Here is a 25273-nt window from a genome sequence, read left to right as displayed (position 1 = left end):
GGTGGCTCAGATGGTAAAGAATCTGCCTGCAATACAGGAGACCCAGGTTCAATCACTGGCTCAGGAAGATCCCCTGGAAAACAGACTGGCTACCCACTCTAGTATTCTTGCCTGGAGACTTCCATGGACAGAAGAGCCTGGCAGGCAGTCCATGAGGTCACAAAGAGTTGGACATGACCGAGTGACTAACACTTTCATTTTCCCACTTACACATATATCCACAGACAGAGGGGACTATATATATATAGGCTTCCCAGGTGGCACAGAGGTGGAGCGTCTGCCTGCCCATGCGGGAGGTGCAAGAAACACGGATTCAATTCCTGGGTTGGGAAGGTTCCCTGGAGTAAGAAATGGCAACCCACTGCATATTCTCGACAGGGAAACATCATGGACAGGAGAACCCCGGGGGCTGCGGTCCATGGTGTCACAAAGAGTAAGACACGGCTGAGTGACTAACACATTGCGTGCACGTGTGCACATGCACACACACACAGAGATGTGTATACACACAGAGAGAATGGAATATTAGCCATAAACAGAATGAAATCTTGCCATATGTGACAACATGAATGGACCATAGTAGCTGGTATTATGCTAAATGAACCAAATCAGATGGAGAAACAAAATTACAACATGATTTCACTCATGTGTGGAACCTAACAAACGGACAAACGTAACAAAACAGAAATAGACTCATAGATACAGAAAACAAACAGGTGGTTGCCAGAGAGGGGTGTGTAGGGGGATGAGAGGAGTCGGTGAGGGAGGTTAAGACGTACAGACTTCCCATTACAAAATAAATGACTCACAGGTGTGAAGTGTAGACTGGGGGGGACATAGTCAATAACTACGCAATGTCTTTTACGGCGACATATCATGACTACACTTACTGTGCTGATCATTCTGTAATGTATAAAAATTGCTTGAATCACTATGTTGTACACACCTGAAGCCAATAAAATATTGTAAGTCAATTATACTTCAATAAAAATAACAAGGCGTAACTTGTGTCTTGGCAAAATTCTGTTAGCCTTTTCCCTCCTTCATTTTGTACTCCAAGGGCAAATTTGCCTGTTACTCCAGGTACCTCTTGACTTTCTACTTTTGCATTCCAATCCTCTATGATGAAAAGGACATATTTTTTGGTGTTAATTATAGAAGGTTTTGGAAAAGGCAATGGCATCCCACTCCAGTACTCTTGCCTGGAAAATCCCATGGATGGAGGAGCCTGGTAGGCTTCAGTCCATGGGGTTGCTGAGGGTCGGACACAACTGAGTGACTTCACTTTCACTTTTCACTTTCATGCATTGGAGAAGGAAATGGCCACCCACTCCAGTATTCTTGCCTGGAGAATCCCAGGGACCGGGGAGCCTCGTGGGCTGCTGTCTATGGGGTCACACAGAGTCGGACATGACTGAAGTGACTTAGGAGAAGCATAGAAAGTTTTGTAGATCTTCATAGAATTGGTCAACTTCAGCTTCTTCAGCATCAGTGGTTGGGGCATAGACTTGCATTACTGTGATGTTGAATGGCTTACTCTGGAAACGAACCAGGATCATTCTGCCTTTTTGAGACTGAACCAAAGCACTGCATTTTGGACTCTATTGTTGATTGTGAGCGCTACTCCATTTATCCTAAGGGATTCTTTTTTTTTTTTTTTTTTTTAATCCTAAGGGATTCTTGCCCACAGTAGCAGACATAATGGTCGTCTGAATTAAATTCACCCATACTCTTCCATTTTAGTCCTCTGGTTGCTCCAATAACCTCATCAACATGACAAAAAGGCATTTTAGTTCACTGATTCCTAAGATGCCTATGTTCAATCTTGCCATATCCGACTTGACCACGTCCAGTTTACCTTGATTCATGGACCTAACATTCCAGGTTCCTATGCAATGTTGTTCTTTAGAGCATCAGACTTAACTTTCACCACCAGACAACTCCACAACTGAGTGTCATTTGCTCTTTGACCCAGTGGCTTCATTTTTCCTGGACCTATTAGTAATTGTCCTCCCCTCTTCCACAGTAGCAGGTTGGACACCTTCTGACCTGGGGAATTCTTCTTTAGTGTCATATCTTTTCATCTTTGTGTACTGTTCATGGGGTTCTTGCAGCAAGAATACTGGAGTGATTTGCGTTTCCCTCCTCCAGCAGATCACATTTTGTCAGAATTCTCCACTATGATCCATCCATCTTGGGTGACCCTGAATGGTATCACTTGTAGCTTCACTGAATTATGCAAGCCCCCTCACCACTTCAAGGCTGTGATACATGAAGGGGAGAACCACACCAAAAACACGCTCTGGTCATAACAAACACCATTTTCCAACAACAACAGACCCTTTCCAATAATCCCTTTCCCACAGCTTTTTCCAACACAAGAGATGACTCTACACATGGGAATTACCAGATGGTCAATACCAAAATCAGATTAACTATATTCTTGGCAGCCAAAGATGGAGAAACTCTATACAGTCAGCAAAAACAAGACTTGGAGCTGACTGTGGCTCATTTCATGAGCTCTTTATTGCAAAATTCAGGCTTAAATTGAAGAAAGTAAGGAAAACCACTAAGCCATTCATGTATTACCTAAACCAAATCCCTTATGATTATACAGTGGATGTGATAAACAGATTAAAGTGACTAGATCTGGTAGACAGAGTGCCTGAAGAACTATGGAAAGAGGTTCCTAACATTGTCCAGGAGGTGGTGACCAAATGCCATGGGCAGAGTTCCTCATGCTGGCCCCCGGCCCAAAGAAAAAGAAATGCAAGAAGGCAAAGTGGTTGTCTGAGGAGGCTTTACAAATACCTGAGAAAAGAAGAGAAGCAAAAAGCAAGGAAGAAAAGGAAAGATATACCCAACTGAATGCAGAGTTCCAGAGAATAGCAAGGAGAGATTAAAAAGGCCTTGTTCAATGAACAGCACAAAGAAATAGAGGAAAAAATAGAATAGAGATCTCTTCAAGAAAACTGGAGATATCAAGGGTACATTTCATGCAAGGATGGGCATGATATAGGACAAAAATAGTAAAAACCTAATAGAGGCAGGAAAGATTAAGAAGTGGTGGCAAAAATACACAGAAGAACAATACAAAAAAGGTCTGAATGACTGGGATAACCATGGTGGTATGGCCACTCACCTAGAGCCAGACATCCTGGAGTGTAAAGTCAAGTGGGCCTTATGAAGCATTACTATGAACAAAGCTAGTAGAGGTGATGGAATCTCAGCTGAGTTATTTAAAATCCTAAAAGATGATGTTGTTAAAGTGCTGCACTCAATATGTCAGAAAATTTAGAAAACTCAGTAGTGTTCACTGGACTGGAAAAGGTCAGTTTTCATACCAGCCTCAAAAAAGGGCAGTGCCAAAGAATGTTCAAACTATTGGACAATTGCACTCATTCCCCATGCTAGTAAGGTTATGTTAAAAATCCTTTAAGTTAAGCTTCAGTAGTATGTATACTAAGAACTTCCAGATATACATGCTGGGTTTAGAAAAAACAAAGGAACCAGAGATCAAATTGCCAACATTTGTTGGATCGTGCAGAAAGCAAGGGAATTCCAGAAAAACATCTACTTCTGCTTCATTGACTAAGAGAAAGCCTTTGACTATGTGAATCACAACAAACTGTGGAAAATTCTTCAAGAGATGGGAATACCAGACCACTTACTTATCTCTTGAGAAACCTATATGCAGGTCAAGAAGCAACAGTCAGAACTTTACATGGAACAACTGATTGGTTCAAAATTGGGAAAGGAATTTGATAAGGCTGTAGATTATTTAACTTATATACAGAGCACATCATGGGAAATGCTGGGCCAAATGAATTACAAGCTGGAATCAAGATTGCTGGGAGAAATATTAACATCAGATATGCAGATGATACCACTCTTACAGCAGAAAGCAAAGAGGAACTAAAGAACTTCCTGATGAGGGGAATGGAAAAGCTGCCTTAAAACTCAACATTAAAAAAATCTAAGATCAAGGCATCTGGTCCCATCTCTTCATGGCAAGTAGAAGGGGAAAACGTGACTGATTCCTTTTCATGGGCTCTAAAGTCACTGCAGATGGTGACTGCAGCCATGAAATTAGAAGAAGCTTCCTTCTTGGAAGGAAAGCTACGACAAACCTAGACAGCATATTAAAAAGCAAAGACATCACTTTGCCAACAAAGGTCCATACAGTCAAAGCTATGGTTTTTAGAGCAGTCATTTATGGATGTGAGAGTTGGACCATAAAGAAGGCTGAGCAACAAAGAATTGATGCTGTTGAATTGTGGTGCTGGAGAAGACTCTCGAGAGTCCCTTGGACTGCAAGGAGATCCACCCAGTTAATCTGAAAGGAAATCAACCCCCAATGTTCACTGGAAGAACTGATGCTGAAGCTCCAATATTTTGTCCATCTGATATGAAGAGCTGACTCATTGGAAAAGACCCTGATGCTGGGAAAGATTGAAGACAAAAGGAGAAGAGGTCGGCAGAGGATAAGATGGTTGGATGGCATCACTGAGTCAATGGACATCAGTTCAGTTCATTCATTCAGTTGTGTCCGACTTTGCGACCTCATGGACTGCAGCATACCAGGCCTCCCTCTCTATCGCCAACTCTCAGAGCCTACCCAAACTCATGTCCTTCTCATCCAACCATCTCATCCTCCGTCATCCCCTTCTCCTCTTGCTCTCAATCTTTTCCAGCATCAGGGTCTTTTCAAATGAGTCAGCTCTTCACATCAGGTGGCCGAAGTATTGGAGTTTCAGCTTCAACATCAGTCCTTCCAATGAACACCCAGGACTGATCTCTTATAGGATGGACTGGTTGGATCTCCTTGCAATTCAAGGGACTCTCAAGAGTCTTCTCCAACACCACAGTTCAAAAGTATCAATTCTTTGGTGCTCAGCTTTCTTTATAGTCCAACTCTCACATGCATACATGACTACTGGAAAAACCATAGCTTTGACTAGATGGACCTTTGTTGGTAAAGTAATGTCTCTGCTTTTGAATATAGTGTCTAGGTTGGTCATAACTTCCCTTCCAAGGAGCAAGCATCTTTTCATTTCATGGCTGTAATCACCATCTGCAGTGATTTTGGAGCCCAAAAAAATAAAGTCTGACACTGTTTCCACTGTTTCCGCATTTACTTGCCATGAAGTTATGGGACTGGATGCCATGATCTTAGTTTTCTGAATGTTGAGCTTTAAGCCAACTTTTTCACTCTCCTCTTTCACTTTCATCAAGAGGCTCTTTAGTTCTTCTTCACTTTCAATGGACATGAACTTGAGCAAATTCTGGGAGATAGTGGAAGACAGGGAAGCCTGGTATGCTGCAGTCCATAGGGGTAGCAAAGAGTTGGACATGACTTAGTGACTGGACAATAACAACTTGTCTCACTCTGTCCTTACTAATCGATTCAAGACAGTTACTGAGAGTTGCCACCATCCCCTACCCATTCCTGTCCAGACGTCCTGGGAGGCAAGAGGGACTGCTCCTCAGTATCTTAACTTTATTTCTGAAAACTAAAGATATTTTGTCCATCCTTCTCAACAGTTCACAAGCTGTTGCAATTTTACCTATTGATTCCTAGAAGCATATTCACAGCTATGTCAATAAAATCTCTCACCTTCCACACAAACTGCACACCCAACCTTCAGAGAAAACTAAATGGTCCAGTACAGATGACTTTTTTAGCTATCAGATTGAACCATATGACATTTCCATTTTTGCAGGTCAGAAACAGTTGAATAATGCCAGTGGAACATAGCTCAATCTGATATGCATCAGCCTCCTGAAATCACTTAAGAAGGAAATCGTCTTTCATTCTTATAAATCATCCCAGATGTTCCATAAGAATGTTTTACATGGGTTTTAGTTAGAAAAGTAAAGTTTAGAGACTAGATCGATGAATACATTGTGGTACATGTAGCAAACCAACACTTGGTTACCAAAGGGGAAAAAGGAAGGAGGGATAAGTTAGGAGTTTGGGATTAGCATATGCACACTACTATATACAAAACAGATAAACAATAAAGATCTACTGTATAACACAGGGAATTATATGCAACACCTTGTGGCAATCTATAATGGAAAAGAATCTGAAAAAGATTCATATATATATATATGATATGCATATGCATATTATATATATATATCTGAATCATTGAGCTGTATACCTGAAACACAAAACTATAAATCAACTATATTTCAATTGCAAATAATAAAGTGTGGTATATACATACACTAGAAAACTTTAGTTTTAAGAAATTACTCAATAAAAAATTAAACTATATGGATGAACAAGAGAACAGAGAGTAAGTTGAGTGAAAGAAGCCAGATACAAAGAGATACGCTGTAGGATTCAATTTGCACAAAGACCAGATCAGGTGAAACCATTCGATGGTGACAGAAGCTGGAAAGGTCATATGAGAAAACACACAGAATGCCTGAAGTATTCAGTTAGCTTGAACTATGTCTTGGTCACTGGGCTTTCAGTTCAGTTCAGTTCAGTCGCTCAGTCCTGTCCGACTCTTTGTGACCCCATGAATTGCAGCACGCCAGGCCTCCCTGTCCATCACCAGCTCCCTGAGTTCACTCAGACTCACTTCCACCAAGTCAGTGATGCCACCCAGCCACCTCATCCTCTGTCGTCCCCTTCCCCTCCTGCCCCCAATCCCTCCCAGCATCAGAGTCTTTTCCAATGAGTCAACTCGTTGCATGAGGTGGCCAAAGTACTGGAGTTTCAGCTTCAGCATCATTCCTACCAAAGAAATCCCAGGGTTGATCTCCTTCAGAATGGACTGGTTGGATCTCCTTGCAGTCCAAGGGACTCTCAAGAGTCTTCTCCAACACCACAGTTCAAAAGCATCAATTCTTCGGTGCTCAGCCTTCTTCACAGTCCAACTCTCACATCCATACATGAGCACTGGAAAAACCATAACCTTGACTAGACCGACCTTAGTCGGCAAAGTAATGTCTCAGCTTTTGAATATGCTGTCTAGGTTGGTCATAACTTTTCTTCCAAGGAGTAAGCGTCTTTTAATTTCATGGCTGCAGTCACCATCTGCAGTGATTTTGGAGCCCAAAAAAATAAAGTCAGCCACTGTTTCCACTGTTTCCCCATCTATTTCCCATGAAGTGATGGGACTGGATGCCATGATCTTCGTTTTCTGAATGTTGAGCTTTAAGCCAGCTTTTTCACTCTCCTCCTTCACTTTCATCAAGAAGCTTTTTAGTTCCTCTTCACTTTCTGCCAGAAAGGTGGTGTCATCTGCATATCTGAGGTTATTGATATTTCTCCCGGCAATCTTGATTCCAGCTTGTGTTTCTTCCAGCCCAGAGTTTCTCATGATGTACTCTGCATATAAGTTAAATAAGCAGGGTGACAATATACAGCCTTGACGTACTCCTTTTCCTATTTGGAACCAGTCTGTTGTTCCATGTCCAGTTCTAACTGTTGCTTCCTGACCTGCATACAGATTTCTCAAGAGGCAGGTCAGGTGGTCTGGTATTCCCATCTCTCTCAGAATTTTCCACAGTTTATTGTGATCCACACAGTAAAAGGCTTTAAAAACACATATAAAAACCCATCTAGCTGTATCCTTAAAATCACTACCCCTTATCCACTTTGTATATGGATTTTATGTATGCGTGTGCTGAGTGCTCAGTCACGTCCAAATCTTTTGAGACCCCGTGGACTGTAGCCCACCAGGCTCCTCTGTCCATGGGATTTCCCAGGAAAGAATACTGGAGTGGGTTGCCATTTCCTCCTCCAGAGATCTTCCCAACCCAGGGATCATGCCTGCGTCTCTTGCATTAGCAGGCAGATTCTCTACCACTGAGCCACCAGGTAAGCCCCCATGGGTTTTATATCCCAAGTAAAACAAAGATAAATTACAGTCAGTGGAACACCCCCAACCCCCCACCTCATCATACAGGTTAGCAGAGTGGATAAGCACAGGCTGTTAAGGTAGGTAAAAATCGGCCTGCACCTAACAAGACATTTGACCTGTGATGACATACTTAACCTGTCTAAGCCTCAGTATTCTCATCTCTGAAATGGAGCTCTACAATGACATCTACCTTAGAATTTGAGGGGAGTTCAATAAGACTCTTTAAAAGGCACACAGCATGGCCCTCCAAGGATGGCCCCTGGGCACCAGCAGTAACGCTGGCAGCAGAGTCTGTAATGAGACATCCCCCTAACCCTGCACCTGTCTCCCCCACACACATATACATCAGTTTCTGGAGAATTCTTCCCCTGACCAGCTCTCACTCCCCACAAGGTAAGCATTAACCCCTGGACCCCTGCCCAGCCTCAGTCCCCCACTCACCAGCAGGGCATTGGGGAGGTTGTGGTCCTCCGTGAAGGTGATGACCACAGCAGTGATGTCCAGTGCACTGAGCTCTAGCGTGGTGGTGCTGATAGAACCTGCATCCCGGGTCAGGCCCGCCTGGAAGAACACTGCCACCTTCCTCAGGAGGCAGCCCACACGCACGCGCTTGAATATGTGTCTAGCCACAAAGCTCATGGCGTCCCCAAGGCGCCGGCTGCCCAGTGACCCTGCCAGCGACAGCCCCCTGACCGCCTGCAGGAGCACGGGCCCTGCCTTGCGGTCAGAGAGGCGAACCAGGTAATCGGTTCTGTTGCTGTAGGAGACAATGGCCACCCACGCACCTGCGGGGCAGTTACTCCCACTGATTTCCATCTTCATCAGCAGAAACAGTAAAATGTCTCTCATCCTCTCAAAATCCAACCAGGAGACGTCATCTGACATGTCCAAGGCGAAGACCACCTCAGTCGGGAACGCTGGGCATTTGGAAACACCTAGACATGCGGAGACAGATTTAGGACTGTCTGCAATGCCTGTTGGAGAAGGCAATGGCACCCCACTCCAGTACTCTTGCCTGGAAAATCCCATGGATGGAGGAGCCTGGTGGGCTGCAGTCCATGGGGTCGCACAAAGTCAGACATGACTGAAGTGACTTAGCAGCAGCAGTAGCAGCAGTAATGCCTATACATGGGTGAAGGCCGGAATGAATATTAACAAATGTTATTTTCCTGCTGAACAGGCTGGAAGGGAAGTGATTTGGGAGAGAAAAGAGGACATTGTTAATTGACATAGGCAAAGACACGTTTGCCGGCATCAATATGAAAACCATCTCCTCTGAGAAATCCAAGCCTCTGTGACTCCCGCCTGAGGGTGGCAGAGACCTCAGCTTGCTCTCCAATATCCACTCCCCCCTTTTCCCCATAGTAAAAGAACCCCAGTCTCTGACTGGGTATGTGGCTGCCTGGAACAAAGACCACATTTCTCAGTGGGATAGCATCTCACTCCAAAAAAGTATACTTTTCCTTTCCTTTACCTGCTGGCGGTGAAGCTTGACAGACATCTTGGTTCATAAAGCGATATGGGAAACAGCACCCCCGCCCCAACACCAGAATAGGAAAATTTATAATACATAATTTATATTATTATATGTTATATAATAAAGAGCCTGTACCCCTGAGCACCATGACACTCCACCAACTCCAGACTGAATGTCTCAGGCTCTGATTCAAGAACTATGTTTGTGTCCCTGCTTTTGAGCTGAGTCACACTGTACTGAACTTAATTATAATATATTGAGCTACTCGGAAACTATATACACACACACATATGTACTATCTTAAACCATATCTGTAATAAAACACAGTAATGTTAGTAATTAAGTATTAATAGTGTGTGTGTTAGCTGCTCAGTCATGTCTGACTCTTTGTGACCCCATGGGCTGTAGCTCACCAGGCTCCTCCATCCATGGGATTCTCCAGGCAAGAATACTGGAGTGGGTTACCATTCCCTTCTCCAGGGGTTCTTCTGACCCAGGAATCGAACCTGGGTCTCCCACATTGAGGCAGATTCTTTACTCTCTGAGCCACTAGTGAAGCCCAAGTATTAATACTATATTGTTGTTTATTAATTTATGTATTAATATATTATTAATAACAATTATTAATATGTTGCACATATTATGTATAAATGTGTGTACACAAGCATTTAAAGCAATATATTTTTATGGAAGATACTAGAAAACAAAAATTAAAATCACCCTTAATTTATCATATACATGTGTATATATGTATAACTTGTTTGGGGGCTGCCATGGTGCCTTAGCAGTAAAGAATCTACCTGCCAGTGCAGGAGACTTGAGTTCAATCCCTGGGTCAGGAAGATCCCTGGAGAAGGAAATGGCAACCCACTCCAGTATTCTTGATTGGGAAATCCCATGGACAGAGGAGCCTGGCAGGCTATAGTCCATGGGGTTGCAAAGGGTCAGAAACAATTAAACAGCAACAACACATGCTTTGTTTTATAAGAGTTGGAGCTTATGATATGTTCTATACTGAATCTTTTTTGACTTAATAGATGAACATCTATTCTTTCCGTCAGTAAATTTAGAGCAATATCATCTGGAGAACTATGATGTCTCATGCCCACATCCCTTTGTGATGAGGATACTTGAACCTTGCATGTCTGTCCAATTACAGCCCCAAATGAGTCTCTACAATTATGGCTCTTGATAAATATATTGTCCAGTGGCTTTTCAGAAAAGTTGTGCCAATTGACATGCCTACATTTCTCAACCTTGGATAAGGACATTTTTCTCATCTTAAAAATATTTCCAATTTGAAACAAAAAAAATATCTTATTTTAATTTGTATTCTTTGACTGCTTATGAAGTCAACCATTGTTACAGGTATATTGCAATTTTTCTTTCCTGAATCCTCCACTCATGTGGTTGACCCATTTTCGATCTAAAAGAGTTTTTTACACTCAGGTTTAGCAAATTATGAACTGTCTGTTTTTGTAGGTGAAAATGATTGAGTAGCAGTGATTTTATATGTTTCAACATGATAGAGTGAGGAAGTTAGGGTGTTTCCCTGGGTTCATGGCTTATATTGCATATGTTCCCCCCCCCCCTTTTTTTTTTCTGTTTTTTACTTCACAATGCTTCTGAATGTAAAAGGAGTTTCACTTTTAACTTTGAAACTTTTTTCCTTTGTGGTCAAGATAATGGTATTATTCTTTATGATTTCTAGGAGAAAAAAATCCAGAATCTTTCTGAAGAGCAACTGAATGGGAATGGACAGAACATGGGAGAATTAGTGTAAGAGGGGTGGGATGGTTTTGGAGAAAACCCAAACTAAGCAACTTGCCAAGTTAATGTTCATTTCCTATTGTTGGTGTATATTATAGAGTGCAAATTGCTGCTGTATGTTATAGAGTGCAAATATCCTGGAGTACATGGAAGACAGTCAGTGAATTTCAATCTGGGAACATGACAAACATTACTTAAGATTTGCTGATTCGTAGTTCCATTTTTAAAACACAAACGTCAATTTAAAAGGACCCATTAGTTACTGAAGGCTCATTGTTGATCTCCCTTGTTTAATGGATGAAATAAGAGAACAGAGCTTCTCTTTGCCTGTTTTGTGTTAAGAAGCACCAAGAAGAGCAGATGTGCAGTTACCATTGCTTGAGGCGCCATGCTGTAGTGGAATTTTTCTTCGCTATTGAGATAGCATGCCTTTTGTCCATTTCATGTGTTTTAACTTCATTTTATTGAAGTATGGTTTATTTATAATGTCATGTTAATTTCAGGTGTACAATAAAGTAATTCAGTTATACACACGTGTGTATATATATATTCTTTTTCATATTTTTCCTTTGTAGGTTATTACAAAATATTGAGTATAGTTCCCTGTGCTATACATGGTAGGTCCTTGTTGGTTATCTATTTTATATATAGTAGTATATTAATCCCAAATTCCTAATTTATTCCTCCTCATTTCCCCTTCAGTAACCGTAAGTTTGTTTCGTATGTTTGTGGGTCTATTTTTATTTTGTAAATAAGTTCATTTGTAACTTTTTTTCTTAGATGCCGCATGTAAGGGATATCATATGAGATTTGTCTTTCTCTGTCTGATTTAGTTCACTTAATACGACCACTTCACTATAATACCACATTCTTTTTAACCCATTCATCTCTCGATGGACATCTAGGTTGCTTCCATGTCTTGACTATTGTAAGTAGTGCTGCAATGAACAGTGCATGTATCTTTTTAAAGTATGGTTTTCCAGATACACACCCAGGAGTGGGGTTGCAGGATAGTGTGGTGGCTCTGTTTTTAGTTCTTTAAGGAACCTCCATACTGTTCTCCATCTCATCCACTTCATTGCTGAGATCATGTTGAAGAAGGTTACTTACCCAAGGGGGAAGTGAGCCGAATATATTATAAATGATAAGACCTTCCCAGGATGGACCATGCTTCTCCAAATCCCAGGTGACTTATGCTCCCAGAGCATGATCCATCCCCACTTCACGGTGCTGACTCCTTTTGAGGCTTTGTAACAACTTACGGCAATTTTCACGAGCGAACTTGATGATTTCACAAGGCTGTTAGAAAGATGGTACAATAGGGAGTATTTAATTTGAAGCATATTCCTCCTCAACCTCATGACTTAGAAACCTTATAAGGAATCAGTGCCTATCTGATGCTTTTTAATCCACAACAGAAAACACAAAATTTGTCACAGCAGATGAAACTTTCCAGAAGTTATATTTCTAGATCCCAGTGGACATTTTAAATATTTTATATCTAATACACTGCCCATATTATTACAGACAGGAAGATAAGGGGATCCCTTCTTTTTTTTTTTTTTTATCTGCTTAACAAAGGAATGGAATCAAATTTGACTTTGAAGAAGTTTAATCCAGGAATCTAAGCACAAAAAGCAGAGGAGTGCCTTCCATCCTTGGGTCTCTACATTCAGGACTCCTGTAACATTTCTTCAGAGTGAGAGCCAAGACATTCCGCCCTCCGTACCTCCCCTAGAAACCTTCACTGCTGCCTTGACCCCTTCCTCTCTGCTCTGTCCTCTTCTCCAATCGACCCCATTACTTTCTGCTCCCCAGTTGCTCCACGCCCTCCCCTACCTCCCGCCACTGTACTTTTGTACTTGGGACATGAAAAATAATCATAAGGCTGAAATCCTTTTCAGGTGCGCCCTAAGACACAGTGGCCTGTGCTATACTATGTGTTGGCTTATAAATACTCTATAAGCAAGTTTTTTAATTAATTTATTTTTTATTGAAGGATAATTGCTTTACAGAATTTTGCTGTTTGTTGTCAAACCTCAACATGAATCAACCATGAAGTGAAGTGAAGTCGCTCAGTCATGTCCGACTCTTTGCGACCCGTGGACTGTAGCCCACCAAGCTTCTCCGTCCATGGGATTCTCCAGGCAAGAATACTGGAGTGGGTTGCCATTTCCTTCTCCAGGGGATCTTCCCGACCCAGAGATTGAACCCAGTTCTCTCATATTGCAGGCAGATGCTTTAACCTCTGCACCACCAGGGAAGCCGTATCCTACCCAGAACTGTTGCAACCTGAGAGCCAGGCGTCCCCAGGTCAGGGTGCAGATCTCCAGGCAGGCTGAGGCATGACAGCCTCCTAGAGATCGAATCCCCAGGCAGGCCGAGGCGTGACGGCCTCCCGAGAATTGGGTCCCTGGGCAGGTCGAGGCATGACGATCTCCTGGGACCCCCGGACTGGAGTTGGGCTTCCCCAAGGTCTCCAGTGTGACCAGTACTAGGTAGGATTAGGGGGTTGGATATTATAGAGTATTTCTCTCCCAAGGCCAGCTATTTTCTGGTTGTCTCTCCAGAAGATTGTAGAGGCAACCTTGTGGGTCTGGATGGGGCTCAGGAAAAGATCATGAAACAGGAGGGAAGAGGGCAGAGCACAACCTTTGAAAGAATGACATAGCACAAGGGTATAATGTAAACCAATTAAAATCAATTGGGTCCAAGATGACAAGTCAAATTCAAGTAAACCTTAATCCCCAATCTATAAACCAACAGACACACCCAGAGGTGGCAGGACAGCCCCAAGGCACGGTGAAAGAGATGGAGGAGTGGGTAGTTCCCCAATGGCTGGGATGATCCTCCCACTCATTAGCATATGAATTCAGCCCTCTCGCAAAAGCGAGCCAGGCCGAATTCCATGGCCAGTACCCTGTAGAGTGCAGCGCTTTTTTTCTGAATCTTAACAAGTCTACCTCTTATCTACCGCTTTGACTCTCAATGAATTTTTGTAATGAGACCTCAGAGCCTGAGCTTTATTAGTTTTGGCTGGGCTTGAGTTCCGGGAGAGAGCTGAAGGACAGGAGGAAAGAGCAGTGGGAAAAATGTGCCAAGGAATCCCCTTCATAGCCCGCTGGAAATTTTGCTAAATATCTGACTGGAGCTCACCATTTCTTTGGTCTGATCCCTGGCGCAGAGAAGAGAAAGGACAGAAGAACAGCTACTATATATCCCCTCCTTTTGACCCTCCCTCCCATCTCCCTCCCCACCCACCCCTCTAGGTTGATACAGAGCCTGTTTGAGTTCCCTACATCATCAGCTACCTATTTACATATGGCTATCTATTTACATATGGTAATGTAAGTTTCCATGTTGCTCTTTCCACACATCCCACCCTCTCCTCCCCTCACCCCTTGTCCATAAATCTGTTCTCTATGTCTATTTCTCCACTGCTGCCCTGCAAATACATCTTCAGTGCCATTTTTCTAGATTCCATATATATGTGTTAGAGAGTGAAATGAGTCAAAAAGAGAAAGATAAATACTGTATAAGCAATTTTTGAGCTTCACCAAAAAAGCTTGTTTGTTTTTTGCACAGGGGTGAAAAGTGAAAGAAAGTGAAAGTCTCTCAGCCGTGTCCAACTCTTTGCGACCCCATGGACTATACCGTCCATGAGATTCTCCAGGCCAGAACACTGGAGTGGGTAGCCTTTCCCTTCTCCAGGGGATCGTCCCAGGTAGACCTCAAAGTCTTCCTTTCATACCAACCAGTAGTACTCAAAAACATCCAGATTTTAAATATTATTTACTCTTTAAAATATTGTTTAAATATATAAAATATTATTCTGTTCCTTTTACTTGATTTGGCTAGAAGCAACTAGAGTAAAATCTATAAACTTTAAAGTATCAAGAGAACTTACAAGAGAAGGAATTAAAGAATCTTTACAGATTTCTCTCTTGTGAAGGTGGAAATTTTTGTGTTTTAAAAAGAATAAAGTTTAAAATTAAAATCTTCACACCCAGAAGAAACAACAGATTCTGTAGCCATTTCAGATACTGGAATAATCAGATAGAGAATATAAAATAACTATTCTTTGTATGTCTGAAGAAATAAGAAAGATCCTTGAAAATATGAAAAAAAAAAAAAAATCTTCACCTACCATCATATCTACCACACCTTTGGGACCCTTGATGCCCTGGAAAAGACAGAAATGGGTTTCAAATGCAAGATCTTGGAAGCCCAACACAGTATTCTGAAGACTTGGCAAGAGAACTTGAGAAAGTTTACCAAGGTACAGAGACCACCCTTTGCCTCCCTTTTGGGCCTGAAATTCTGACTGACTCCATAACGAAGGAGGTCAGAGTGCCTAGGAGAGGTGTCCCAGACCTCAGAGTTCAGGGTTCCCAGGGAGATGCTACAGAAAGACCCTTAAGAGACCAGGTCATTTTGAGACCAGGCCACAGTTGAGGATTAAAATCAGGAAAAGGTCATTCAAGATTCCAGGACCACTGATAGGCAGTGCTAAAGTGGACCCCAGCCCTCCCCTTTCCCTCCGCTGCCACCCACCACCACCACCCTATCTGTTCTCAAGCACACACAAGTCTCCCCTGGAAACCGTCCCAACAGACCTGCCCAACTCTAGCCACCCTGGGACTCTGAAGATCTTTGTTCTTATTTGGGCTCTGTGAGGTAGTCAGTTGTGACTTCCTGCAGTTCACTATAACCTCCTCAGCCTTTGTTTCTCCATCTGTAAAATGGGCATGGTAGTCCTTTACTTTTAAGATTTTTTAATCTATCTTTAAGATTTTTGTGCACCTCTCCAGCAAACACTAAACTGCAGTGAAGGCCCCCAGGTTCAACCCACTGCTGACTCACTGCACCTTCCTTCATGGATGACAGTTTGGCTTCACAGGATGAAGCATAAAGCAAAATGACAATCACCTCGAGTTTTTTTCTTTCATACCAAATGACCTTCCAGGGAATTTTACAAATATCTGTGGACCTGTAACATTGTCAGTTCAGGAAAGATTTTATAAATGTCATATTTTGTTAGGATTTCTTTCTGGTTTTTGCATAAATGTTGTCACTCATCTTGTTTACAATGATAAGCTCACTCTCCAGTGAACTTTATGTATTATTTTTGCATTTAGACAGATTCATGAATCTTTAGGCACTCTAACATCTTCCCCACATTTAAGTCAAACTATCTATATTTAGTAAATACCATACTGTGTAAGGACTTGAAGCTAACGTCCTCTAATGCAAGTTTGGCCTATTCCCTATAAAGCTCCTCCTGTGCATTTTTTTAATTTAAATTTATTTACTTTAATTGGAGAAGAAATAAACATTTCAAATGCACAGGATGGTGCACTGGGATGACCCTCCTGTGCATTTTAAAGGTTTATTTCTTCTTAGAGATGCCTCTCATCAAATCCTTATTCACTTTTATTTTCAAATAAAAGAAAGGAGAAGTCCATGTTAGCACTGGTTCTGGAAGGCCTGGGTCACCTGGAGTTCCAGCAAATCCAGGAAGTCCAGCATTACCCTGAAAATGACCAAACCAAAGGAGTAAGCACCCCCCTTGAACACGACTTAAGACCAATAGACCCACTTTGAGATTCCAAGCTGTCCGTATATGTGAGGTCTAATGAGTCTGTTGTGGACCAGTTAGTGGAGTGAGACACACAGGCTAGGGGGAGGCATCTCTGTGAGAACCACTTGAGTCCCCACCGTACATACTTAACTGCAGTCAATGTGTGTGCATTCACACAAATACTTCCAAACAGAGTCTTAAACTACGTCTCAGTCCTCAGCTGAGACTTGTCACATAATTAAATGAATGCAGGCAATGAGTATTGAGGGTCAGGCATCAAGAGAAAGGAAAAGTTCCTATTGGCTTCTGATCTTTAGTGTCTCCGAAGCAGTCTATGCTGTCCATGGACTCGCTGCTCATCTTACAGGTATTTGAACTGATACTGAATTATCTGCATGTACCTAACACTTTATCTTTTTAAATTTTAAACAGGAGAGAGAAGTTTAATTGAGCAAGGTAATATCAGCCAGTATAGTCAAGGCTGTGGTCCTTCCAGTAGTCATGTACAGATGTGAGAGCAGGACCCTAAAGAAGGCAGAGCACTGAAGAATTCATGCTTTCAACTGAACTGTGGTGTTGGAGAAGACTCCTGAGAGTCCCCTGGACAGCAAGGAGATCAAACCAGTCAATCTTAAAGGAAATCAACCCTGAATATTCATAGGAGGGACTGATGCTGAAGTTTGAAGCTCCAGTCCTTTGGCCACCTAATGCAAACAGCTGACTCATTGAAAAAAAACCCTGATGCTGGGAAAGATTGAAGGCAGAAGGAGAAGAAGGCAACAGAGGATGAGATGGTTGAGTGGCATCACCAGTTCAATGGACATGAACTTGGGCAAACTCCAGGAGATAGTGAGAGACAGGGAAGCCTGGAGTGCTGCAGTCCATGTGGTCGTGAAGAGTCAGACACGACTTGGTAACTGAACAATGACAATATTAGCCAATAGCAAGTCAGGTCAGACATAGATCAAATTTTTCTTTATATCCTTTCCAGTCTATGAAAATGCCAATCATAAAGTGCCCAGACAATACACACCCTCTGTCCATTCTTCCTTTCTACACTGAACCCTAGTCCATGTTCTTTTCCCAAAAGACCTGACTCCCTAATGTGGAAGTCTTAGTCACTCAGTTGTGTCTGACTCTTTACGACTCCATGGACTGTAGCCCGCCAGGCTCCTCTGTTCCTGGAATTCTCCAGGCGAGAATACTGGAGTGGGTAGCCATTCCCTTCTCCAGGGGATCTTCTCAACCCAAGGATCAGTCTCCAAGGATCTGTCTCCCACATCGCAGGCACATTCTTCACCATCTGGGCCACCAGGGAAGCTAAGCACTACCAAGGTATGCGCTATCCACCAATTACTTTTTCCAAGAAGGGCTGCCATTGACTGTGGATCTTCAAGATAGAATCTTCCAAACCTGAAGATTTTAATGGTTTTCATGATAGACTCCTAAAGTACAGTGAAAACGTGACTCCAAGTCCACCAAGATGGCAGCCACATTCTTGAGAGTCTAGTCCTAGAATACCTAAGAGAAAGTCAAGGCTTAAAACAGTCTTAAAGAAACAGTAGTGTTTGTCCTGGGGCTATGATACTGCATAACTGAAACTCCAACTTGAATTTTCTGTGTGGTTTGGTGAGCTGCACTTGCATTCAGATGATAAATGATAATTTATTAATTATCATTAAGTGGGGAGTGGCCAAGAAAGGTGTAGAATATTCTGAGGAGGAAATGGGCTTCCTGCTAAAAAACCCATTAACCCAGTAGAAATGGAGTCCTGTAAGTCACAATGTGGCCTCTGTAGATATGGGGAAATTCCTTTGGTTCTTACCCTCTTCCCTCTGATTCCCTTTGCCCCCTTCTCTCCTCGGTGGCCTGGGTCACCATCTTCTCCCTTAATAGAATCAAAAGCAGAACCATGAGTGTAAAGAAAAGTAAAGGACAAACAAATGACACACGCTGCATACCAGATGTCAGGGCCAAAAAGATATCTTTTTACTTGTGCACCAGGGTAGCCAGGAAATCCAGGTTCACCCTAGTGTCAGAAACGAGATCAGGGCTTTGCTTAGTTTCATATGATTAAGGCTTTCTTTGACATTCCTTGGGGGGAAAAGAAGGAACTACAATTTCAAGGAAACAGACTCAGAAACCAGGGCCAGAAAAAACAACGACCGCAACGGCTGTTATCTTCAGCTCCTTCCAAGTGGCCCTATTTCCCTTCTACAATTCAATGCAAAGCAATGTGCACGTGAGTTTTACAAATTCCTCCTCCTTCCTTGATGTATTGTGTAATGAAACTTTCTCCTTGTGCATTTCTTATCTATCAGTTTAAGTAACCAGAGGTATGATCCAATAGAAACCAAGGGAAGGGCCACTAAATTGCTTCAGGAAAGAAGGTGATCACGGTCAGACCAAAGACATACCACTACCAAGCAAGCATTCAGTCAGCGAGTGTGTATGTAGCAGCTACTGTCTGCCAGACATGTCTCTAGGCACTGGGAATTCCATGGCAAACAGAACAAAGAGCCTGCCATCAAGGAACTTACCTGCTAGTGAGAGAGGGACATACACTCTGCCAGGGTGAGATCAATGCTATTCCGGAAAAAAGGATTAAGGAATAGATAATGACGGGGAGGGGTGAGGAGTGTAACCATTTTTTACAAGGGTGTCAGGCAAAACCATTTTGGAGAGGTGGCATTTGGGTAAAGAATTCTTCCATTACTCTTCCAGTAAGAATTATGGAAGCAAGCCAAACAAATGTGCCAAAGAAGAGCATCCAGGCAGAGGAAGGAGTATGTGAAAACCATAAACAAGAGTATGAACAGGTGCCAAGTTTGAGGAACAGTGAAACAGAATAGGGGGATGGGGAGGGTGGATTACAGGGAGTCTCGTAGGTCACGGAACAGTGCGGTTAACTCTGAAAGCCATCAGGAGCCACGGCTGGGCTTTGAGCAAAGAGGTGACATGATCCGACTCTGTATTTTAAACATGGCTCTGGTTCCTTCAGCAGAGCTAACCAGAAGCACAGAAGCAGGGAGAACAGTCACGTGGCGACGACCGTCGTTAAGGTAGTGCAGCATGCTGGCTTAGCCCAGGGGCGCACTGGCTGTGGTGAGATGGGATGAAACCTCATCCCACGTATGGATTTTGAAGACAGACTCACCCTCATTTGCTGGTGGATTAAACGCAGGCAGGGAGAAAAGGAGACTTTAATAAGCACCTGTCTTGAGTAACTGGGAGGATGCAGTCTCTACTTCCCAAGCTGGGGAAGGCAGGGTGAAGGGCAGGTGAATCCCTTTTGACTGACTGCAAGGACTGAGAGAGAGAACTTTGGCCTGGAGTCCAGGGGCCTTTCAGGAGGAGGTGAATATTCTCCCCGTGCTTTCCTTATGCCGTGTGCAACAATGTATCTTGCCCGAGAACTGGACTTTCTTTAGGTCTGGAGCTGATAATTACAGAGTGTCTTACTCAGGGAAATGCTTTTCTCAGACTCTATGTTAACGATTATAATTGTAACAAATCTTGCCTGGGAACCCTATCTCAAGACTTGTCCCCCTGATTACACAGCAATGGTATATCTTGGCCCCAGATGTTGCTCAGAAGGGGTTCTCTCCGGCGAGTTCTCAGGATGTCTGCCTTGGGGGAGGATTGGGTGGAGCTCTTACGACCTCCAGGTATTCTTTTTCTCTATTCTCAGCCTTCAGTTGAGAAGTATCCAATGCCCTGCTTAAAATAGCAGGGGTGGGTACTCTTTCTACCCCCCTCTGATGTCTGTGCCAGAAACTGTTTTTCACTTTTTCTTTTTTATTTTTTTTTCACAAAAAGTCAGACATGACTTTTCACTTTTTCTTTTTCTTTTTCACTTTCACTTTAAATAAAAACCTTTGCTTCACAAAGCTCTCGGTGCCTGAGACTGTCTTTGGTCCCGGGGTGAAATTTTATGCTTCAGAGACGGGGAATCTGGCGGCACCATTCACCGTAAGCAATCAGCATCATTGCTCCCCAGGTGGCACTGGTGGCAAAGAACCCGCCTGCCAGTGCCAGTGAAGGAGATGTAAGAGAAACACTTTCCATCTCTGGGTCGGGAAGACCCCCTGGAGAAGGAAATGGCAACCCACTCCAGTATTCTTGCCTGGGAAAATCACATGGACAGAGGAGCCTGGTAGGCTACAGTCCATAGGTCTCAAAGCGTCAGACACGACTGAAGTGACTTTGCATGCATGCAGGTGTGATGATGGTATTGTACATTTTTAAAGGACATTTAGAGATGCAACCTGAAATATTTATGCATGAAATATGCAGTCCTGAATATTCATTGGAAGGACTGATGCTGAAGCTGAAACTCTAATACTTTGGCCACCTGATGGGAAGAACTGACTCATTAGAAAAGACCTAGATGCTGGGAAAGATTGAGGGCAGGAGGAGAAAAGATGACAGAGGATGAGATGGTTGGATGGCATCACCGATTCGATGGACGAGTTTGACCAAACTCTGGGAGTTGGTGATGGACAGGGAGGCCTGGCGTGCTGCAGTCCATGGGATCGCAAAAAGTTGGACATGACTGAGTGACTGAATTGAACTGATACACTACCAGGGATTTACTTCAAAATAATTGGGAGGAGGGTGAAGAAAAGTGGGTGAGGCCACAAATAAAACTCTGGCCAAGTGTTTCTCATTGTTTGAACTAGGTAATGTGTACATCAGAAGAGGGATCATCACTTCACTTATATATAGGTTTGGATTTTTCCATAATGAAAGATTAGAAAATGAAAGAAGAAAACAGTTGGTTGGGACATGCCAATTTTCATGTACCTATTAGATAACCAAGGGAAACATATTTGGAACTTAAGAGACTGGTTCAGGCTAGAGAAATAAATCAGGCCAGAGAAATAAAGTGAAGATTGGAGGATGGATGTACTTGACCCAGTCAGTCAGGTCATCGCAGGAGTAACTAAAGAGGGAGAGAAATGTGAGGATAGAGTCATCTCGAGTCTCCAGCCTTTAGTGCTCTAGAACATTGAGGAGGTCCAGGCAAGAGCAGCCAGTGAAAACCAAGGAAGTGGCGTGTGCTGGAAGTTCGGTCGGGAAAGGTCAAGCCCTTTTGATCATCTCTGCCAAATGTTGCTGAGACATGCAGCACAATGTGGGCAAAGAACTGACCGCTGGACTGAGCACCACTGTTCCTCAAACACAGCACACATTTACCACAACTGAAGCAGATGTCGTGGGAGGGGAGGGCCAAGGAGTGAAGGCTCAGTTGTTATCAGTTGCAGAGAACCAGAGGAAAGAAGGTGGTGTTTCCAAACCGTGGCACTACTGACATTTTAGACCTGATGGTTGTTAGCCGTGAAGGGCTATCCTGTGTATCACAGACATAAAACGGCATCTATGGTCTCCACCTACTAGACGCCAGCAGCATCCCTGCCCCAGTTCAGACAACCAAAACATCTCTAGATATTGCCAGATGCCCCCTGGAGGGTAAAATCACCCCTGTGTAAGAACCACTAGTAGAGACTGCTCCTTCTGAGAGTTTTATAGGAGAAGAATAGGGCAATGGGAGTATAGTTAAGTGAGCGGGTTTTTTGTTGTTTTTTTGGGGTTTTTTTTTGTTTTTGTTTTTGTTTTTTGGTTTGGGTGTTTTTCTTTGTTTGTTTGTTTTAGATGAGGGGTATTTCCACCTGTTTGTATACTGATGGGAATGGTCTATGGCAAGGGAAGAAATTTTAATGATTCAGGAAAGAAAGGTGACTGTTGCAAGAGCCAGGGCTTTAAGGAAGCCAAAAAAAAAAAAAGAATGGAATTCAGTCCACAAGAGGCAAGAGGAGGCTCACAGACAGATAGTGGCATGGACTCTGATCCAGGGCAGTGCAAGGGAATGCGGGACATGCAAGCTCGGAGGCAAGCAGGCAGCCTTCATGGTAGGGGATGCACGTAGTGGTTTTCTCCTCACTGATCTACTTACTTAATGAAATAGGAGATGCTGGGGTCCAGCCCCGGTGGATCCAGGGTAATTCAAAGTTGGGACAGAGTCGGTGATTAAAGAGAGATTAATTAGAAATTTAAAGAGAGATTAGAGAAGAATAATGTAGTGAAAAAATAGAGGAGAAAAGAGACTGATATTCCTTGGTTTACACAGAAAGCTAATAAAGTCTCAAGACAAGAAACTTGCACCATCTACGTTAGGCCACAGGCACCCACTTGAATAGCGGAGGGTGCCCAGCCTTGGGCTCCCTCTCACGTGGGTCTTAGAAGCCCAGGCAAATAAGTAGACACGGAGAGCCTCTGTGTTCCAAGGGATCAGCCTGACAGAGAGAGGGAGGGAGAGCGAGAAAGAGAGAGACAGTTGACACAGGGGGAGCCAGATTTCCAAGAAACTAGTTCGAGAAACTGATCTGAGAACCTGGTCCGCCCTTTATTTTCCAGGAAAGCTTTTTATACTTTTGGTTGTACAAAGAGATCGATGGATAATACAAAGTTATGCAGGGTCAGCAGCTCTGACCCTTATCAAGACCAGGGTTTCTTTCTGCAAATCTTTCCGTATACAAAGAGTCTGAGGTGATTTACATTATCTTCTGGCCAAAAGGCCTGTTAACATTTTATGGCTCTCTTCCTTAATGAATGTTAATCTCATTTTCCCTGTAGTGTTTTTCTTTAATCTGCATCACCTTCAAAGTATTAAGTAAAGTTATATCCCTGTAGAACAAAGATGCAGTGGGTTATAACAAAAAAGTTACTTAACTCAAATATTTGTGTTGCTACTTGTTTTTTCTATATACCAACTATATCAACAAATAAAAGATATGAAAATTTGGCAGCAAGTATTGGCTCAACAATGAAACCCTTAATCAGTCCTATTCTAATGATTTCGACTCCTCAGAAGCCCCTACATTCCTAGGATGTTTTAAGCTTCCTGTGCCTCTTGCAGTCAGGAGGCTGTGAGCAATCACATGCGCAGTTGTAAAGGTCTGGCAGGCAGGCTAGAAAGCCATCAGAGGGGTTTTTGGATTGAAACACTCATATTATGCCCAGGAGACTTATAATCTAAAAGCTCTAAATTAACTTTTTCCAGAAAAAGGTGGTGGGGGGACAGCCCCCTGTTAATGTCAGAAAAGTAGGCAAAAAGCACAATGCAGTAAGGCAGACAGACTCTGGTTTTGGGGGTAGATGCTCGAGAAATCCAGCGAGGCTCCCTTAAGGCCCAACTCGCCTTTGCCTATCGGGCCCCTTAACCTCATGACCTTTGCCACGGGCTGGACTCCTCGTGCTGGCTCCCGGCAGGGAGGTACAGCCACCTGCTGAAAATGTAGAAGACAAAGCAGGTCTTGGAGGCTTGAGGGGAGAAAGGCGGGTATGAAGTCGTCAACTTGGAGAGGAGAAGCGTGAACCAGCCAGGAAAAGACAGTGGGCCAGGCAGCGTAAGAACCTGAGGGGGACTGTGGCGTCCTGCCAGGAGAAAACGCAGCAAGTACAAACTGAAGCCCTGTGTCCCACAGCAGTGACTGTATCACAGTGAGCACAGACTGCCCCCGTGCTTAGCTCACAGCTGGCATCTGGCTCCAAACATGCCGGTTTGAATTCCAGCATCCTTTCTATGCAAACTCTAGCTTAGAGAAGAAAGATTTAATTTGCCAGGATGGGGCTCCAAAGGCTAGCTTCTACACTCAGATCTGGCTCAAGCTGTGTGACCTTGGGTAGGTCGCTTCACTTCTCTGAATCTCCATATTCTTATCCGTACACTGACAAGGCTAAACTAGATGTTCCATCATTCCACAGGTATTTACTAAGCACTTAGGGCACTCGGGGCTCTTTTCTGCTCAATAAAATGGCAGTGGTGCCATCTGGCAGCCACGAGGAAACAAGAGAATGGCAGAAAAGTCAGCCCAGAGTCCTGTTCAGCAGCTGAGCACCACTGCACAGCCCAGCGACTTGTTATTTTGTGAGACAAGAAATGTAACTTGTAGACTGAAGCCCCCAGAATAATTGTAGTGAATGACGTTTGATTCAAGCTTCATGTAGCTTCCAAGCTTCAAAACACCTGTCACTGAGGTTTTGCTAAAATACCAGATTCTCGTAGGAGGGGAAATATTCAAATATACTTATTGAGCACCTATTCTCAGTGCCAGGCTCTGTTCCAGCAATACAAAAATGAATACAATGTCTAAAAAGTGAGACAAATGAATTTATTACTAGAAATAGACTCACAGACATAGAAAACAAACTTACCAAAGGGAAAGGCGGAGCTTGGGATTAACATTTATACTCTACTAAACACGGGGGCTTTACTGGTGGTTCAGAGAGTAAAGAATCTGCCTGCTGTGCAGGAGACCCAGGTTCAATCCCTGGGTCAGGAAGATCCCCTGGAGAAGGGAATGGCTACCCACTCTAGTATTCTTGCCTGGAGACTTCCATGGACAGAGGAACCTGGCAGGCTACAGTCCATGGGATCTCAAAGGGTCAGACACGACTGAGTGACTAACACACATGGCTAAACGTAAAATAGATGACCAACAAGGGTCTACAGTACAGCACAGGGCACTACACTCAAAAACGTGTAACGAGCTATAAGGG

General features: G+C 43.2%; 1 protein-coding gene across 1 annotated transcript in view; it reads right to left on the bottom strand.

Moving 5' to 3' along the window:
• LOC120859354 (collagen alpha-4(VI) chain-like) overlaps nucleotides 1-25273 on the bottom strand; it is a 104585-nt gene that overhangs the window by 13485 nt on the left and 65827 nt on the right. The window contains 7 exon segments of the mRNA XM_040235499.1: nucleotides 8325-8815; nucleotides 9050-9064; nucleotides 12393-12429; nucleotides 15278-15313; nucleotides 16604-16663; nucleotides 18537-18599; nucleotides 18705-18740. Coding sequence (XP_040091433.1) covers nucleotides 8325-8815; nucleotides 9050-9064; nucleotides 12393-12429; nucleotides 15278-15313; nucleotides 16604-16663; nucleotides 18537-18599; nucleotides 18705-18740 — 738 coding nt within the window.

This window comes from Oryx dammah, unplaced genomic scaffold (genome assembly GCF_014754425.2).
Source record: "Oryx dammah isolate SB20612 unplaced genomic scaffold, SCBI_Odam_1.1 HiC_scaffold_2, whole genome shotgun sequence".
Lineage (NCBI taxonomy): Eukaryota > Metazoa > Chordata > Mammalia > Artiodactyla > Bovidae > Oryx > Oryx dammah.
This window is presented reverse-complemented; position numbering and strand designations above follow the sequence as displayed.